The sequence below is a fragment of the Arabidopsis lyrata genome (assembly GCF_000004255.2).
Source record: "Arabidopsis lyrata subsp. lyrata unplaced genomic scaffold ARALYscaffold_2, whole genome shotgun sequence".
NCBI lineage: Eukaryota > Viridiplantae > Streptophyta > Magnoliopsida > Brassicales > Brassicaceae > Arabidopsis > Arabidopsis lyrata.
This window is the reverse complement of record NW_003302554.1, coordinates 1,008,595-1,027,719: the sequence shown is the minus strand read 5'-3', so window position 1 is coordinate 1,027,719 and position 19,125 is coordinate 1,008,595. Positions and strand designations below refer to the sequence as shown.

General features: G+C 32.8%; 3 protein-coding genes, 1 long non-coding RNA gene and 1 pseudogene across 5 annotated transcripts; 1 reads left to right on the top strand and 4 right to left on the bottom strand.

Annotated features, from left to right (window-relative positions):
• Positions 1-6,663: 6,663 nt before the first annotated feature.
• Positions 6,664-7,976, bottom strand: LOC110230669. The gene is made up of 2 exons (XR_002333791.1): positions 7,613-7,976; positions 6,664-7,135 (listed from the first exon to the last, which is right to left on the bottom strand). It is a non-coding gene; the product is annotated as an uncharacterized LOC110230669 (long non-coding RNA).
• Positions 7,977-10,835: 2,859 nt separating this feature from the next.
• Positions 10,836-11,822, bottom strand: LOC110230666 (putative cysteine-rich repeat secretory protein 5). The gene is given in 3 exon segments (XM_021034162.1): positions 10,836-11,127; positions 11,130-11,359; positions 11,362-11,822. Coding segments are annotated over 3 exon segments (843 nt in total). The 5' UTR covers positions 11,714-11,822; the 3' UTR covers positions 10,836-10,866.
• Positions 11,823-12,590: 768 nt separating this feature from the next.
• On the top strand, positions 12,591-13,230 carry LOC110230849 (annotated as a pseudogene).
• Positions 13,231-13,308: 78 nt separating this feature from the next.
• Positions 13,309-15,493, bottom strand: LOC110230664 (putative F-box/FBD/LRR-repeat protein At1g22000). 2 transcript variants are annotated; one of them, XM_021034159.1, is made up of 4 exons: positions 15,317-15,493; positions 13,976-14,877; positions 13,755-13,895; positions 13,309-13,672 (listed from the first exon to the last, which is right to left on the bottom strand). In XM_021034159.1, the coding sequence occupies exons 2-4, from the start codon at positions 14,864-14,866 to the stop codon at positions 13,403-13,405; spliced, it is 1,302 nt and encodes a 433-aa protein (XP_020889818.1). In that variant the 5' UTR covers positions 14,867-14,877; positions 15,317-15,493; the 3' UTR covers positions 13,309-13,402. The 2 variants fall into 2 exon arrangements, with proteins under 2 accessions (XP_020889818.1, XP_020889819.1); XM_021034160.1 differs by having other exon boundaries at positions 15,453-15,480.
• Positions 15,494-15,765: 272 nt separating this feature from the next.
• LOC9322485 lies at positions 15,766-18,370 on the bottom strand. The gene is made up of 7 exons (XM_021034156.1): positions 18,194-18,370; positions 17,782-17,901; positions 17,596-17,703; positions 17,402-17,524; positions 17,211-17,300; positions 17,064-17,130; positions 15,766-16,978 (listed from the first exon to the last, which is right to left on the bottom strand). Exons 1-7 carry the CDS (start codon positions 18,299-18,301, stop codon positions 15,939-15,941), a joined length of 1,656 nt encoding a protein of 551 aa, XP_020889815.1. The 5' UTR covers positions 18,302-18,370; the 3' UTR covers positions 15,766-15,938.
• Positions 18,371-19,125: the final 755 nt, after the last annotated feature.

The window sequence follows — 19,125 nt, the reverse complement described above, 5'->3', positions numbered from 1 at the left end:
CAAATTTTTACAAGTGTCATGGCGAGAAAAATTGGGGATCACTTTTCCCGCCAAAAAATATTTTGTATTTTGTGGACCTAATTTTGTTATATTTCCTTATATATTTATGATATCTTTTATTAAAAGAAGGGTAATTTAGTCATTTTGTACATAAAAGGGGTATTTTTAAAAATGGACATCCAAAGGGGGCATTTTTGAAAAGGGGTATTAAAAAAGGGGCATTTTTGTGAGTCTCCCTAAATTAAACTAGATCATCACCCGTACTAAAGTACGGGTTGAATTTTATTTATTACAAAATTTATATAATATATATATTAGAACTAAGTTTTAATATATTATAATAGTAAGTGAAAAAATATTAATTTTTTTGTCAGTCCCTATATACAATATTAGAATTAGAATAAATATAGATTTTTTTCTATAATACTCAATTGTGGATAATTTGTTTTTTTTTTTGGTGTGTTGGATAATTTGTTTTTTTAAGATATGAAAACGGAAAATAATTTTATTTTTTAAAAAAGAAATATTTTTTGAACAATGAGTTAATTTATGTTAACAACCACAAAATAGTATTGCATATATTTCAGTTAGATCAAAAATAAAAATATCATAAATGAATCGCATATCAAACATAGATTATTTTGAACTAATTAAGAAAATTAGCTATTATTTTGAATTAATTGAGAAAATTCCTTTTCAATTTATAATTCTTTGGTTGTTGAAATTGAGATTTGTTTGAGCTAATCTAATTACAGAATTTGTTTGAGATTTATAACTACGGAATTTACCAATTATTCGCATAATCGAATATGTTATAAACATATATTTAGTATATAATAATACCAAAATCAACCTGTGCGTGGAGTCTATATTTTTATTTTAGAATCTCAATATTTCATTTTAAAATATTGCGTGCACAATCTATTATTCGTTAATTCTAAAATTGCTTGCGGAATCAAATTTTCAAATATTTAGAGGTCTCAAACCATATTTAAATGTTCTACACTATTTTTAAACATTCCAAATTAAAATCTTTAAATTTTTTTTGTAGTTTATAAAATTATGAATTTCAAAAAACAAATTATATGAAATTAAATATAACTATTCAAATAGTTATAAGGATCAAAACTCATTTCATCATATAATATATTATATTTAACCTGCTACCTATTATAAATATTTTTAAAAATAATCAAATTAGAGTATTTATAATTTTTAACTTTTTGAACTATTATGTATTGATGATATTCTCTAAAAATATCAAGTAAAAATTATTTTAAATGATGCAAATTAAATATTTAATTTTTTTATTGTAGTATATAAAATTATACATTTCAAAAAAATTAATGTATGAAATCGAATATAAATATTCAAATTCTGACCTATTGCTGAGTCGGAATTTTTGTTGAATTTATTTTTGTCTAAAAGAAATATATTACTCAAGTCTGAATTTTTGACCCGTTTAATTGTTTCCTTTATAGATTGAACAATTTATATGCGTTTTTAAAAATTCAAATCTTGGCATATGCAGAAAAAAAATTACTTTTTTTTTTATTATGTAGATGATATGATGATTTATTTGTTTCATATAAATATAATCATATAAAGATGAGAGGTGAAGTTTAATGATTAATAACAAATTAATATGGTAAGTTAGATATCAAATCTTATATGTTCATTTTGATTGGTCATTTAAAAAAAAATAACAGATTTTCGTTTTATAATTTAATTAAATTAATTAAATGACATAAATTAGTATTTTACTTATTTATCCTTAATAAATTGAATGAAATTTGTTCTAAAATAAGATTTTGTAATGGCATTCTTAAGTAATTTTTTACAAACGGAAAGGTTAGTTAAGGGTATCTTATAAAGTGTACTCCCCAATTAATAGTATAGGATACTAATATTAAGAGATATTAACTATCAAGATATTAGATTTATATATACTCCCTCCGTTTCAAAATATAAGGTGTTTTGGAGAAACTTTTTTGTTTCAAAATATAAGTCGTTTTCAAGTTTCTATGCAAATTATATATTACTTTAATACTTTATGATTATTTTTATTATGCAGTCTCTTTTATGATTGGCTGAACTTTTTAAAAATAAATCTTCTTAATCGACGTGCTTTTACCTAAAACGCCTTATATTTTGAAACGGAGGGAGTATAAGCATATTCTTATTTATATCCATTATTTGTTCAAGTATTTTTGGAACTAATTCCATAACAACCTATATTTTATTTATTTTATTTTCTAAGTATAACCAATTATAATTAACACAAAGATATTTTGCTTGATCACAAAGTTTTTTAGAAAATGTATTACAACTAGCCCTAAGTGTTTACGTCCTATATATATATATATACCCACTTCATTCTCAAGGGAAACCATCACTACTACTAAAAACGACCAAAAGTTTATAAACTCCATACATTCGAAGGGCTTATTTAAGCATTAGAAATATCAAAAGGCGGAGGCGACGAAATCAAAGAAAAGGCAGAAGAAGGAAGGCGTGAATCTCAGAAAATCGAAAAGAGAAATGCAGGAAAGAGGAGAGATTAAGATTAAGCGAAAGAACTTACGAATACGAACTTCAAGATTTTGGTTCTTCTTGGTTCTTCTTGGTTCTTCTTTCTCGTCTCTCAGTTTAGGAACAAGAACCGCCTAATTGATTTCATTAAATCATCCAACAAAATAAACAACCTAAAGAAAAGGTTTAAGTGGATCCCACAAATTAAACATCCTATTATACTCTAGAACTACATTAATAACCCGTGCGTGATATATTTTCTAAATTATCTATACTATTATTTGAGGAGACATCTGAGCTGATTAGAGTAAAATTGGCTCAATTGAGCCGATTTCGAGAAAATTACAAGCTGCCTTAAAAAAAAATCATATACTCCCTCCGTATTTTATTAATTGTCGTTTTAGAATTTTTATTTTTTTAAATTGGATGTCGTTTTCAAATTTCTATGCAAAATTTTTTACTTTTTAATGTTTTATGATATCATAAAACATTAAAAATTTTACTTTTTCAAATTTTACTTTTTCAAATATTGATAAAAACATTAAAAAAGGAAAAAATTTTGCATAGAAAATTTGAAAACGACATCCAATCTCACAAGATACAAATTCTAAAACGACAATTAATAAAATACGGAGGGAGTAATTACGAGAAATGCCACAAATTTCGTTTGGACATAACGTTATTTTGAGGCTAAAATCGGTAGAAATCAACTAATTGACCCTACCCAAAACCTGACCCATCTTAAAAACACGCGGATCCTATAGGAATTAAAATGGATCCGACACAAGCGGATCTTTTCACGATGACCTAAAAAACGATTGTAACTCTCGCCTCTTTTTGTTCTTCTTCTCTTCTTGATTGATTTTGTTTAATCGCTTTCACCATCATCACAATCGTCATCATAATCAGCAATATGTTCCGGTGAAGAATCACAGTGTTCATCGAGATCATCAGCAGCGTGGTGGTGAGTAGGAACCGGATTTGGTTGTGAAGAAGAATGATCGAAAAGATCATAAGAGAGAATCTAAGAACGATCAAGCTATTGACACTGGAGCTTCCTTTCGAAAAATGGTTTACCAGAATATGGTGAGCTTGAATGTTCTTAGTTAGATTCAGACTTGAGATCCTCTTTTAAGACTTGTGATCCCAATTTTGGTTTCCAAGTTGTTAACTACTTAAAATCACTGTTATTATTTCAGCGACTTGAACTTGGCGACCACAGATCATCTGATGAGATTCATTTGAAAGGATCCTGAAGGATATGGTAAGATGTCTGTTGCTAAAATCATATCCATCCTCGCGAGTTCGTACAATTCTTAATGGGGTTACATTGCCGATTTAAGTTGTTGCATCTTCAAGAAAATGAAAGTTGTTATTAACAGTAATTCTTAGCTTGCCGCAGTACTACAGAACTCAGCATAGCTTGTGAGTTCCTTATGTTAGTTTATGGTTTTTGTTCAATAACTATTATACATGGTTTGATGTTCTAAACTTTGTGTCATATAACAGGTTGTTAGTGAGTGAGACGCATAAATCCGATTACAGAGTCTGCTATAGAAGAGCTCCAGGTACTTAACTCATTCTTGCTATTCCTGTAAACTAATTTTCTAAAGTTATATGAATAAAAAATTGTGGCATTGGTGGACACATCCAGCCGTATGTTTTCTTTCTTCGGCTCTGTCTTTTTTCTTGAGTTTTAACTTTGACTATTTTGATGATGTGTACTTGTGGGTCTGTGTGTTTGCAGGTGAGATTACATGGAAGATTGGAATATATTGTATAATACTGGAAGAGCTTCAGGTACTTAACTCATTCTAGCTATTCCTATATTCTAAATTATATATAAAGGATTGTGTATTTGATTTTCTAATAAATTTTCATATCCAGTCTCGCATTATCATTGCTACCAAAATCTGATGAAGATAAATGTTGTGCAAGAGCAGCAGCTTGAAAGAATAGTGCCAGTTGTCTATACAATATGGATAATGTGCCAATTGAAAGCATTACATGACATAGTTGTCAGGTGAAGTTGTCCACAATTACTCTTTTCATCTCAAGTTGCAAATTCTGACAAATGTAGCCTTGCTCATTTTTTCCTGGCAGCGAATTACAATTGTAGAAATCAGGAAGGATGAGTGGTTTCTTAAGGATTACACTCCTGTACAACTTATCGTTTACGAAAATGTAAATCTGGATGCTGTATTTGCTGCTTTTGATGATCCAGAGGTAGGATTCAGTTGGCACAATTCTTTGTTCCCTATTTATTTGCTGTTGAGTATTGTGTATAAAGCATGTGTTTCCAGTCATTGTTGTTCTAATTATAATGAGATTATTCTTCTGCCTGCACTCAGAATAATCGAATATTTTGATGTTCTATGTAACATTATACGTTGCAGGAACAATTTTACTTTTTTGTAACATTATATCTTAATAACTATATAACAGAAATTTAATCGCATCATCATTAAAACCGGAAACAGAAACATAATCACATCATCATTAAAACCGGAAACAACATTTATACAACATTTAAATCGGAAAACAGTTCAAATAGCAATAATATTATTTGTGGAGAACTAGAATATTTTCTTTACTTTAATTGTGTTTATCACGTTAATAAATATTATATTGTTGGTTTGGAAATAACAAGATTTCACTATATTTCCTAATAATATGTTATCTATACATATCGTTTGCACTTACACCGCGAATTTTGCATATTCTATTTTAATTAATACTTACCTAATTAATTCAACCAATTAGGTTACATCAAATAATACATTTGTAAATAAATTAATGAAGATTATAATAACTAACCCTAACATATGAATGCAAATCGGAATATGGAATAGTTTTTAATCTCGCGAGCTTGGCCCATGCGGATTACAGGTTTCGCGGATTTTGTTTGCGAATTGATGGACTTGCATGCGGACTAATTATATTTAATAAAAATAAATATATCATTAGTTTTTAAAATGAAATATGTAAATTATATAATAATATAAAGTAATTTAAAATATAAAAAATTATTATATATAAAAAATGTAATACTAAAAGTTTGTTTGAATTAAAATAATTGTTATATAAATTTTTATGGATAAATTTATTTTTTATTATTTTTAAAATATAAAAAATAAGTGTGCGGGCCGGTCCACTAATCTATTGGGTATAGCGGGTCGGGCATGGACATTACTTTTTTGCCCGCGGATCTAGCGGACCGGCCCGCTGTAGGTAGAAAATAAAAACGGGCCAATGCGGGCATGTCCGTATGGATGCGGACCGGTCCGTTTGACACTTTGCGCACTATAATACACCACCACACAATAATTAAAATTATATTAATATATACAATTACAAATTACACATTTAAAATATTGCACCCAGGTGTATTAATAATTATACTCTACCACCACACTATAAATTACATTTTTAAAAGTATAGCACCCGGGCGCAGCATGGGTTATCAATCTAGTACTATTTATTAGCGTATATGAATCAATTGTTAGTATACTGTGTTTGATTTAAATCATATATGTTAATCTGTAATATTCGATATCTTATAGGAAATTATGTGTTTTGTATGTTACAAAATAATATTAAAATCTGAAATGGTATTTAATGGTTGAGTAATTAATATTGTAACTGTTGGACTCATTAAACCCCATTTATATGTATTCATTTGAGGTTTGACCCAAAAGTTATAAATAAATTTAATTCTTCACAAATATTATATATTAAAAATAAAATTTCAAGTGGCCAATAAATAAAAAATGAATCTTTAATTCCAAAAAAACAATTTAAAATGTTATTTGTGTTTTATTGGTATAAAACAAATAATGGGCTTTTATGAGCTTTTAATTAAGTTTATTCTATTTAATGAATTGTTAAAAATATTAAAATAATAGAAAGTGTCACATGTCACTCTATTGTGAGTTGCTTAGAGCATCCCCAATGGTAGGGATCCTTAAAACATCCTTAAGAATTTTTTAATTGTAAATTTTGACAAATATAAAGTTAAGGATTTTCGTAGGGACTCTTAAAAATATTTATGTCCAATGGTAAGGACCTTAAGAAAAACACAAATTTGGTGTATGGTATTTGAGTTTTGATTGCTTGAAAAGAAAGAAATAGAAGATAAAGTATACAAGTTTTTGATACATTCTTGATAAACACATTTTGGATAACAAAGATTCATGACAATAATATGACAAAGTATACAAGATTCATTTGAAAACACATCAAAAAAAAAAAAAACTATACAAGAAAGAACATCATCTTCTTCTTGAAGATACTCAGCCTACACTTAGACACACGAACATGGCTAGGACTCTGTCTTGCAGTTCTTGAGGCACTGGTCTTCCTCTTCGTTGTTGTGGTGATGTGCTTGATGTGTGAACCAACGTTTTCCATCTGTTCTGCAAGAAATTACAAAGTTATTGGAGCCATGGGAGACGAATTGCTTCTCACCACACCAAAAGCATTGTACCGTTAGGACCACCCCATCTAGGAGGAAGTTCACCGTTTCTTGTAACAAGAAAAGGTTCTCCATCACCACCACTAGCCACACCATTCTCGTTTCATTATTCCTTTTATCTTTATCCATCTGAAATAACACAAACATACAACCATTTAAGAACTGACCAGAGATCTTAATCACAAACCATGTCTTTAACGAGTAAAAGCATATAGCATACGAGAAACATAGATACAAAGTGCAGAAAGAACAAGAATCACAAGCGACACAACAGTGATGATATGTGATGATACAAACTGTGATGATACTAAAGCAAATCACTAAAGCAAAACATTAAAGCAAACAAAATCAGAAATCATATTTCCCTTAGTAGTTAGGCACAACACAGAGAGTAAGTGGTGATATTGAACTAAACTAGCATAGCCTAACATATAGGCCACTGAGAATCAAAACCTAATATACCCATTTACGGAGATACAATGCATAGACGAAAGATGTTAAGCAATTGTATTAGCAGTTCCTAGATCTAAAGCCAATTTTGAAGAAGCTTGATATTTGAGAATCTCTAAAGACCCATAAATACAAACAAGCCAGTTTATTGTCGACCTGCGAATCGAATTCTGGCTATGATGAGTCAAGCGAACCGGATTCGATGGCTCGAGGGGGACGACGACGGATCCACACAAAACTCTTCGGCTTTTCTGCTCCGATTTGATGGTCATGACGCCGGACGATGAAGATCGAGAAGTTTGCATCGTCTTTCGCCGTCGGAGTTTACAAGAAAGGAGAGAGAGAGAAATGAAATCGAGGAAGAAATTTTTTTTTTTGTTTTCTCTGTTTACCAACCAATTAAATCGTGCCACGTATGCGTTTCTTACAATCAGAAAAAAACCTAAACTAAGGAACGAACCTTAACTGTTCTCACATTTTTTATTTATTTTTGGCCCATTTTCATAAGGACTTAGTCCTAAAATCTCTTAAGAACTGCCCATTGGGCTTGCTCTTAGAGGTGGAACCTTACTTTATTATATAAGATTTTGTGTTTGTTATAACGAGATACATATCATTTTAATTATTGTGTTTTTCAAATTATGCAATTAAGTAGAAAATTAATTTGGGAGGAATCGATGTAAATATCTTCCAATGTTAATTTTTCTTCCAATGGTAGACAAGAACACAACAAACCACACGTAACACATATCATAGGAACAAAAATATGAAGCAGCATATACCGATCCTTAATTCATTAGATTTGATCATAGTCCTAGAAGTGCTACCATAGAAGCTGCAATAAAAATCCTCTCAAATATTTTTTTCCCTATAAAATAAAATAAAATAAAAAGAGAGCAACATATTAAACATATTATAGAAATCTGAACATGTACATGTTGGACCAAATTATTTTGACACATCAAATATTAATATACGGTAGCAAAAAGTCAAAACGAAACTTTCAAACAGCTGAAGCGGTCAACGTACAGATACATTTTAGAGTAATTACACTACATACCCTAAGACTGAGAAGTATTTAAGTCAAAGGAGAAGTGACAAACCTGTAAATAAATGATCATTTGAAAACATGACAAAAAGACTAAAATACCCTTAAAATCAAACACTTCATTCTTTCTCCCTTCCTTCTTTGTTTCTCTTTCCTTTTATTATTTATTTTTTTCTTTTTCTTTTTTCTTTACTTTATGAAAACCCCAAACAAATGATTCTTCTTAATTGTGAAACTGATTGCATCTAAAATTATGATATTTTGAATTCATTAAACTCATCGCATTTTTCTGATTAAAATGTACTCCATAAACCTTAAAAAAAAATTCGGTATAGAGACGTCGTATGTTTGGGTGTCGTTCGTTATTATTGAGCTTCTGTTAGAGATGATTTGAGACACCGTCAACCGACGACGCTAAGAACAAATCTAGTGATGGTTAAGCATCTTTGTCTCTCAATTCATTTATCGTCATAGTCTCACATATGTCATCGCCAATATAATTTCTATCCCGTTCACTATCACCACCTTCTCTTCAACCGCAATATATTCTTCATTCACATCACCATCACCTCCTCCGCCACTAACATACAATTCAACACAACCACTACAATGTTAAATTTACTTCACTCACCTATCACATCCACAACAGTCTCTCACTTCCCCGTCCGCCAACAGACTCTCCCTCTCCATCACCACCACTATATCAGATATCGATATATCATGAGATATATTTATAAACCTTGATATATATTTATATATCACTATATTTTAACATATATCATGTTATATATTAAGATATCATGATATATGTTATGGTATATATTGATATATCATGAAATATATTGCTATATCATGATATATCATGAAATATATTGCTATATCATGATATATAGTGAATATCATATCATATCATGATATATAGTGATATATCAGGATATATAGTGATATATTTATAGTGATATATCATATGTAAACAATATTAATAGAATATTACGATGTATAATTTCCATGAGATATATTTATAAACCTTGATATATATTTATATATCACGATATTTTAACATATATCATATTATATATTAAGATATTATGATATATGTCATGATATATATTGATATATCATGACATATATTGATATATCATGACAGATATTGCTATATCATAATATATAGTGAACATCATATCATATCATGATATATAGTGATATATCAAGATATATAGTGATATATCTATAGTGATATATCATATGTAAACAATATTAATAGAATATTACGATATATTGATATATATCCATGAATCCGATAAAAAACAAGATATCACGACATTTCGCTTTTAATTTGAGGGGCAATTTCGTCCGAATTTTACCAAACCAAAGTTTTCTCTCTCTTGTTTTGCAAAGAAAAAAATTTGTGTATGCCACACCTAATTATTTCTCAAATAATTGCTATGCAGCTAATTGACTCTACATTTTACCGTTTACGTGTTATTTTATTTTTTTTCTTCATAGTTAGATTCTATATACAATCTAAATACTAAATAAAACAAATAAACAATTATATAATCTTAAACTAAATTTTGTGTTTTTCTAAAAAAATAACAATATATTATACATTTTAAAAAATAAACATAGACCCGTGACAATAAGCTAGCATTAAATCATTATTTGTTAGAATGCAATTTTTAATGTACTCAATAATATTGTGATTTTCGTGTAGAGAATCTTACCAAATAACTACAAAATATCAAAAATAATGGAAGATCCAAAATTTATGATTTGCGGTTTAGAAAAAATATATTCGACCCGATCCGATTCGCCACAAAATAAAGTTTGCCAAAACCCAAAACTAACCTTAATAAGTTTATCTACTTATAACACAATGACTTTTTGTGTAAATAGTTTTCAAAACAAAGGGTACTCTCTAAACCTTAATTTTAAAACCTCTTAGAAATTAAGGATTCAAGTGAACATGTAGTCACTGATTTTTCTCCTGAACCCTAATTTCAAAAACAATTTAGAAAATTATATTTTTTTAACTTTAACAATATATAAAGTCAACATGACTTTTTTGGATGAGGATAATCCAATTCAATCGCCTCAAGTTCCACGAAAACGACGTGGATCATGCAATTTTGTTGACTTCGATAAAACATGTTTTAGTTGTTCATTCTTTATAATTGGATTGTAGGCAGATAGGTGGTTACGGTGGACCAAAAATATTCAGGTCAACCCGGTTTAATTCGGTCAAGGATGAACCATACCGATTTTCATAAGTTGAAAAAAAGGGACAATTCTGGTCCGGTCCATATAGAACCGAACGAACGAATTTAAACCGAACCTGACCGGGTTAGCCCATCCCAAAATCTCAAATCGTAGTACAAAATCCAATGGTGATAAACTGGAAATTAAATAATATATACTGTGACTCACCTTTTGTAACACCAAGACTCGTTACGTTCGGTTGCAGAGCGGGTATTTCATACGTGATGAGACATTTAGTAAAGAAGATCCGAGCAAACTGAGCATGGCTGCAATACTCCGAGAGTCTTTGAACCGCAAGTCTCAAGCAGACGGTACAGTTTCTTGGATCAAGATCAGGACTACACTGGACCATTGCATGTAAATTAAATCATACGAACCCTCCAATTGAGTCACATGTTCTTGGTCCTCCACAAAATATGGAACTGGTAACGACGAAGACAGGGATGCTCTGAGGATAAGTTCGTCTAGTTTTTCAAGAAATGTTCGATTGAAAAATTGCGAAGAATCCAAAGATTTGTCCGAAGAGAATCTAGCGGTATTAGGTATATCCTCTACGAGCGTGAAGAAAGAAGAGTTCGAGTACCGAACTATACACTGTTAGAGATTACCAAAGCTGTTTTACGATAAAAGCAGGATTTATAGATTTCTAACGTTGTGGTATTGACACAGTCTGAATAAGATGTTCTGTTTAGGTCTCCTCTGCAAAGGAACATGCCATAGATTGTGTTTGGGCTAAGATCGGCCGTGGCGTTGGAATAGCTTACGATGGAGGAACGGTTGCGAAGAGTGGAGAGGACGGTATCGCGATTTGAAAGATAAGAGCTAGTTCGAGTGACATTGTTGAATTGGGTGCAATCAATAAGTATTTGAGAAGCTTGGGACATGGCTCCGAGAGAAAATGAGAAGAAGCAAAACAAAGCAGCAGCAAAGTGTGTATTGCTTCTCATCATTTTTTTGTGTTCTTTCTTGATTATTATGACTTATGTGAAAGAACAAAACAGACACATAGAATTATATAGAGACGATCCAAAAGAAGCCCAAAATAAAGTCTTATGAGAAGTCCATTAGCCCATGTAACTAGGGTTTTAGCAAGTAGAGATTCATATAAATTTGTTTTAAGAACGTAAACGTAAGGTAACCTAAAGAGTTGCTCCAAAGCAACTCTCCTCTTAACCATTTTTATGAAATCAAATTTAAAATTATTGTGTTCTAGGGACATGGTTCGAGAGAGAATAAGAAGAAAAATAGTAGAGAAACTTCAAAGTGTGCAATCGGTAGGATTGTGGCTTATGAGAAAGAACAAAACAGATCACATAGATTTATATTAAGAAAAATTAACATTGAAGATATTAGAAACTTGCCTCATTGTCATATGTTATTACGAGTTTATAATGTTTTTAACAAAACAACACAACAAAAAAAGCATAGCTAAATGCAAAAGCTAGAAACATTGATTTTTCTAAGTGATAGTGCGTCTGTAGAGAGCTTCTTTATCTCTCGTCTTCTTTTTCATCAGAAACAATCTCCTATAATTTACCCTATACGGCTAAACCCATATGACTCCTAGCAAGCATTATCAAATTTAAAGTATAGTACCAGATTAAAAAAAAGCTCCAAAACAGATTGGAAAATAAGGGGTAAAGGGGTACCTTGGACTCCTAGTCTAATCAACCTTTTCATTTGCATACTTAATAATGTCTTTCATTAGACATCCAGTGGAGACATAGTCACAAATCTCTCTCTTGGAAAAAAGAAAATCTCCTATCTCCTTTGTTAATCTTCATATCCCTCTCAACATTAAACTAATGTGATCTGACTATTTTGCCCTCACCTTCAAATAATTGTTTTAAATCCCCAAAACCATCCTTGCTCTCACAAAACCCTCATGATCTCACAAAGTTTCCTTCTCCTATGCTCTATTCAACACACATGCACTTCCACACATTGCGTGAAGCCAGCAAAAAGTCTTCTTCTTCACCTCGCAAAGTCGTGTATGTGTATAGAGGTATCAAAGATACGTTTGTCTCCGGTTGGCATTATAAAAACATGTTGCATCGCACCAAGTTGAATCAAGCCACTTTTGAGCTCATGTTTGATGCATATTGTAGAGGAGTTCTCTTATATGGACTAATGGACCCTATTGGTTACATGTGTTGAGCTACTGGAAAGGGAGCTTAGAAGATAAGGAGAACGTTCTCTTTTTGAAGTATGAGGAGATAATTGAGGAGCCTCGTGTTCAAGTCAAGAGAGTCGCCGAGTTCTTGAATTGTCCATTTACCGAGGAAGAAGAGAAGAGTGAATTGCGTACTTGCGTAATTTGAGAGATTTAGAGACTAATAAGAAGGGTACAACGAGAATTGGTATCGATGCTAATGTATTCTTTAGGAAAGGTGAAGTTGGTGACTGGAAGAATCATCTCACTGCCAAAACCATTGACGAGATCGTTGAATGTACGTAGACTACGAGGTTCCGGTTTGATATATATATATATTTCAATAAGGTTGTGTTATTTGTTTTCAAAAGTAGATCATAAATTCATAATCAAGATAGTAAAATATTTTAGATATGTATTTTTAAAACATCCCTCCAATGTGTCTGTTTTGCCTCGTTCGCCAAAAAAACAAAATAATCTAGCCCAGCTAAAAAGTCCAATCGGCTTTATCGGTAGAAGAATAAAGAAGCCGAGATGATGCTGAAATCCTAGGCATAGATTCTAACACCTTTTTGCACCCTCGAAGAATGCCGAAGATCTTCACTGTCTTTAGACACTTTGAGTTAGCGAGAATGTATGACATTAGTTGTTTCTCATCTTGTCTTCCTTCATAGTTTTTCCACCTAACAATCTCTAGATGAGACGATAAGCATTGGGGAATAGTACTCGGCTGGTTCCACGAAGATGTGGGAGAACCCTGATACCATTACATTAGTTATATTTAATATTTTAAATTCATCAAACTTAGATGTGCATATTGAAGGGATGAGGGCACTTACCTTGGTGTCGATCGTTAGAATTTTCAGTTTAGGAGAGTTTTGAAGCATAAAAATAAGTGGTTCCAACCAATATACTGGATATTCTGAAACAAAGACTAAATCTATGAGCCGAGAGAAATTAATGGCGTTACAACATGCAACCTGCAACAAAACAAACAAACAAAGAAGATTGGTTGAGGTCTTTGAGGAACAAGGAACAAAGGAGATTATGTAACCGTTACCATTGATTCGGATAAATACAAGCGGATACATCTGGCAGAAGATAGACACCTCAGAAACTTTCCATCAGGGTTAGGAACATAGCTGATGTATACCTCATCAAGGCAAAGCATATTCTCTGTCAAACTACAATAGTATCCCAAATCGTCATATATGCTAAAATCTGTTAATGCAGGGCAATCTATCACCAACGACCCAATCTGATCTTCCTCTTGCTCTGGCTGGTCGCCCCGTCTAACATAAATTAATAATTCCAATGAAGGCACTTTCACGGTAAAGTTTTTCAAGTTGTCACCCTCATCACGTCGTTGAACATCCAGTTCACGGAGAACAGGGGAACTTGATAAAAGCCTAGCAAGAGAATCTTCGTCTTTGTACACCACGTTGAGAAGATCCAGATATAAGAGAGATGGCAGGCTAGCGGGGAAAGAAACATCAACGAGGATCTGGTTGGATAGAGATAAAGAGACGAGCGTGCCGCATGTGTAAAGGCTCTTAGGGAAGCTTGTGGGCTCTCCTGTCCAGAGGAGAGCGAAATCTAACGTTCTCACGCTGTGGTTAACTGCCTTCTCAACCCACTTTCTTACATCTACGTCAGCAGGGCAATGTTCACCCAGTTCGACGACCAGGCTTATTAGTAACGGTGCCTTGTGGAGTTGCATTGACTTGTCAATAAACCACCCAAAGCTCTCGCTGTATCGGTCGTCTTTGAAGGCGAGTTTAGGCAGCATCTGCCAGATGTAACGCCATCGTTTAGACAAGATCGCAGTGGCCACCGCATCTTTTCCCGGGACAAGGATTAAGATCTGCAATAGCAAATCGTCGGGCAAATCACATATTCTCAGACAACCTTGGGTTTCTGGAACAATCCTTACCAAACCCATAGTCTCCATTGCTCATTCACCTAAAAGAATACCACATAACAAGAAGCAAAGATGAATTAAAAACCAGAACGCAAGGCAAAATTGGGAGACAAATAGCTATGCACAGAAACCATCTCAAAGGCCTCTCAAAAGCCTCAAAGAGCTAACTGATGATATCCACTTTTCCAGATCTGAAAAATCTGGAATTTATGTATCCAAATTGTTGAAAAGCGTCACCGAGAGGATAAAGGATTGTTATAGATTAATACTACAGTAAAGCAATATCAAAAAGGATTTATACATGTTCATATTGGTCATCAAATTCTAACGAAAACACTATTCGAAACCCAAATAACGGATGGGACAACGATAATCGAAGCTAAAAGGTTGAACCTTTAGAATTACTTGAACAAACCACCTACAATCATAAATGGCGATTCATGGAAGAAAGATACTAAAGAGGTTTAGGAGAATGCTTACAAGACAAAAGGATTGTTTTTTTTTTCTTTATTAAATTAACGAATCAGCCAATCTGTGGGACAGTGGGTATGCTTCAAATCCAGAAATCAACCATGAAATAGATTTAGAAAGGTAGAGAAAGAAGAAAGAAAACCACCTCAGGGGTGAATCAATGGAGGAAGAAGACGAGAGAGAGAGAAGAAAGGAGGTCACAAAATATTTGTTATTGCTTTATTCCCTTCTGCGCCGGTTTAGATATACCAACTAATAATTGATAAAAAGAAAACCGGTTTAGATATATAACCGGATTAAGAGCAATTGAAATAGCAAATATAGAATTACCAGAACTGGTCCTGTGACAATCTGATTAAGCCCTTGAGAGTACTAATCCAAGAGAAGAAAAACGCATAAATATTGAACCCAAGAGAAAAGAAGTTGAACGCATAATCAGGGACGGCGAAAGGATCATCTGATTTGAGTTGTCTTGATATATATGACCTCTCGAACCGACCTAAGAAGTTAATAGGAAAAGGAAATAGATCATAGAAAAGACAAATGTTCATTTAAGTTTATGGATCATACATACACGTTTACTAATTTTTCTTACATGAACAACTTAAGCTTGTCAAGTCTCAGTGTCTCTTTAGTTTCCTGCAACTGTTTGTAGCACACTAGTACCCATGGAACTGCAACTAGGTAAGCTTGAACTTGCAACCTGTACACATGGAGGATTAGGATTCTTCTTTTTCTTGGATGCAGGTTCTTCATTCAGTGAGATTTTGATGTTGGAGAAGGTTGGCAATCCGAAATCGGGTAAAGGTAGACTACTATCATCACTTCCTGGAGCCGCAAAGTGTTGCTCCAAATACATGCGGATTACCGAGTCATCCTCTACTTGAAATGATCTTGTGAGTGGCTCAAATGGGAAGTTTGGGCACGGTTTAAGCCAATCATTAGGGTTTTTGTCCATCATTACACTTGAACTTCCCGTCTTGCCATGCGGTTTGCTTGGTGGTGTCTTGCCTTTCTGAAGTTTTTTTGTTGGTGCTTCAATGCCTTTCTTCTTGGTGTTCGTAGATGAACATGTTTCCGTATTTTTCTTCCGCTTTTTGGAGCCACTGATGTTCTTTTCTTGAGGGTTTAAACCCAGCTCAATGGTGTTGCTAAGATCTTCCACTGATGATCTAGCATTAGAATTTTCAAAGACAAGAACAGAATGTGAAGGGGCTTCTCTGTATGGAAAGAAGACCGATTTTCCCCACTCGTTATCAGGTTCTTCCTGCGCAGAATGAGCTTTCAGAGGCTCTTTACTTGTATCGCCAGATTCCCGAGTCACTTCAACAACTTTTGATGAGCCACTTATGTGAATCACGTCACTCTCTAGGTCAATGATCTCAATGTTTCTTGTTCCTATTCCTTCGCTCCCACTTTTATTCCAATTCTTCTCTACCAAACTATCACATGCAGGTTCACAGTCCAGGTTGATTTCAACAGTAAATGATCCAGTCAAACCCGGGATCTCCCTCGCCTTATCATCACACTCAACCACAACATCATGCGAGTTCTTATCTTCAAAAGACTCAACTAGGTTAGATACAACACGAGCCTCTCCCAAACCATTTCCTTCTTTTGAAATCTCAGCTTCTGGAAGTTTGTTCTCACTGTCACTACTCATATCCTCATCTGCACAGACAAAAACTATGTGTCTTCTTCACTAACAAACAAATATCTCTGTATTATTACTCTTTGATTCCTTTTCTCCACATACCTTCAAATACACATTGCGTTTTTGCTCGAGACTCCAATTTCTGCATTCTTTCTGGCTGTAACCGTAGCTACGATAAACAAAACATAAAACTCCCATCAATACATGTTCAAGAAGAAACATAATAAAACTAAGAACAATTTCACTTACAGGAGTAGAGGTTATATTAGAGAAATTCTCCACATTTTCGACATATTCCCTCTCTGAAAAATCTTCTTCATCCTCGTCAACTGCATACGTCTTGTAAACCATAAAAACGAAAAGAAAAAAAATGTATCTATCAGCTATACTACAACAACTTTTCAAGATTCTAAATTTTCAAATAAAACCATGCATCTTACAATTTCATTACACCCGGTTCCGTATTCTTCACCCGATGAATCTTCAGATTCCATAGTGTTCTCATCTAATACCACTGTCTCCTGTGGATTGGTTTTAAAATCATTTGATGTGTTCACATTCATCTACCAAAAAACAAAAACAAATCTTTCACTCTCAATAACAAACTAATGCACAAATGATTAGTCTGTTATACCTTGTAAGGGTGTCCACTAACAGAACCAATCCCCAACTCTGCTTTCCTTTCATCCGGAAGGCACGAAGGCCTTTCGCTTGCGGTCTCTCTATCTTGTAAGGCTTTTAACTGCAGCAAGAGAAAGATAGATTATATATACAGACCAAAGAACTTGCAAAAGTCTACTCAAGAAGAACATGATAATACACTTGCTTTATTCCTCTGGATTCCTGCTTCTCGTTTTTCTCGAATTTTCTCCATTTTAATGTACTCAAGAACTTGATCCTTTGTAGATAACTTTTTCCCTGTTCTCAATTGCGTGTATGTCTACAAAATCAATGTGTAAATTTTCATCAACATGCATCCAAACCAATTCAATCAACAATGAGAGCTCAAAATTTTCATACACTTTTTCAATCAAAGGTCGGATTTTTCCTCAATTAATGGTCGATTTACGCAAATTTGTGTGTTTAAAGACTCATGTCTGCATTGTGATCAAAACACTAGAAAAAAACAAAACTTTCACATCAAAAAAGCTAAGAATCAATGTGAATTGGAAGAAGAAAGAACAGAGAACACACGAAAAGGCTCAACATTTAGAGAGTTTAAAGTAGTTAACCTTAGTTTGACGACCGCGTTTTAGAACTATAGAGTGAGCAATCCAACCGACGGGAAGCCAATCCGGCGTGGCGTCCGCCGTAATAGTTGGTGGAAGCTGACGTAACATTTTCCGATGAGAAAATTCGGTCTGGAAACAGTTTTTTTTTTTTTGCCGGTGACCAGGTTTTGTCACTGTGTGTGTCTGAGAAAGACAGAAGAAGCGATAAAATCGTTGACGTGGAGTTTATTTACGTGACACGTGACAATAATATCTGAAAGCTTTGCATGTTAATCCCTAAAGAATGATTATTAATGATATTAACCCCAAATCTTTGTTATTGGAATGTCAAGGTCATAAGCTTTGGTTGGCTATTGAGTTGGAAAGAAAGTGGCCAAAAAATTTAGCCACTAAATCGAAATTGAAATAAGTTTTATTATGAAAAATGAAGTCAAATTGACAAGTTTTTGCCGGCTAATTAAACATTTATATTTGTTCTATTACTGTTTATGTATTTGCTTTTTCTTTTGTTAAAAATCAGTGTTTGTTTTTTTGTTGATTATCTATGTAAATGATGATCTTTTCAATTAACAAAACTATGCTTGAAAACAAAACCAAAGAAAAACAAAACTATGCTTGTTAAAGAAAAACAGAAAATTGGTTGTCTTCATCTTTGAATCTTTGATTATGATTGCGTTGATTATTGTTTAAATTTTGACTCTTTTGCACTTTAGTTTTATTGATGAATAAAGATGATATTAACTATGTAAATTTTGGGTTTAATCAGTTTTATTGTAGAGATGTGTTTAATTTACATTAATTATTTTTTTAAGTCGAGAACATAAAATTAAAGAGGGTCAACGCCGTTGTCGTGCCGTGCCGTGCCGTGCCTTTGTTGACTACTCATAAAACTCATTATTATCATTTTAGCATTGTAAAAATAAACTTATTTA

Excerpts from the sequence above, each read along its gene's own strand:
- LOC110230664 (XM_021034159.1), bottom strand. The coding sequence starts at position 14,866 with ATGGAGACTATGGGTTTGGTAAGGATTGTTCCAGAAACCCAAGGTTGT. Across the intron at positions 13,896-13,975 it reads TGTATTTATCCGAATCAATG|GTTGCATGTTGTAACGCCAT; the intron begins GTAACGGTTACA and ends GTTTTGTTGCAG. Across the intron at positions 13,673-13,754 it reads TTCTAACGATCGACACCAAG|GGTTCTCCCACATCTTCGTG; the intron begins GTAAGTGCCCTC and ends TAATGGTATCAG.
- LOC9322485 (XM_021034156.1), bottom strand. The coding sequence starts at position 18,301 with ATGTTACGTCAGCTTCCACCAACTATTACGGCGGACGCCACGCCGGAT. Across the intron at positions 17,902-18,193 it reads AACGCGGTCGTCAAACTAAG|ACATACACGCAATTGAGAAC; the intron begins GTTAACTACTTT and ends TTGATTTTGTAG. Across the intron at positions 17,704-17,781 it reads TCCAGAGGAATAAAGCAAGT|TTAAAAGCCTTACAAGATAG; the intron begins GTATTATCATGT and ends CTCTTGCTGCAG.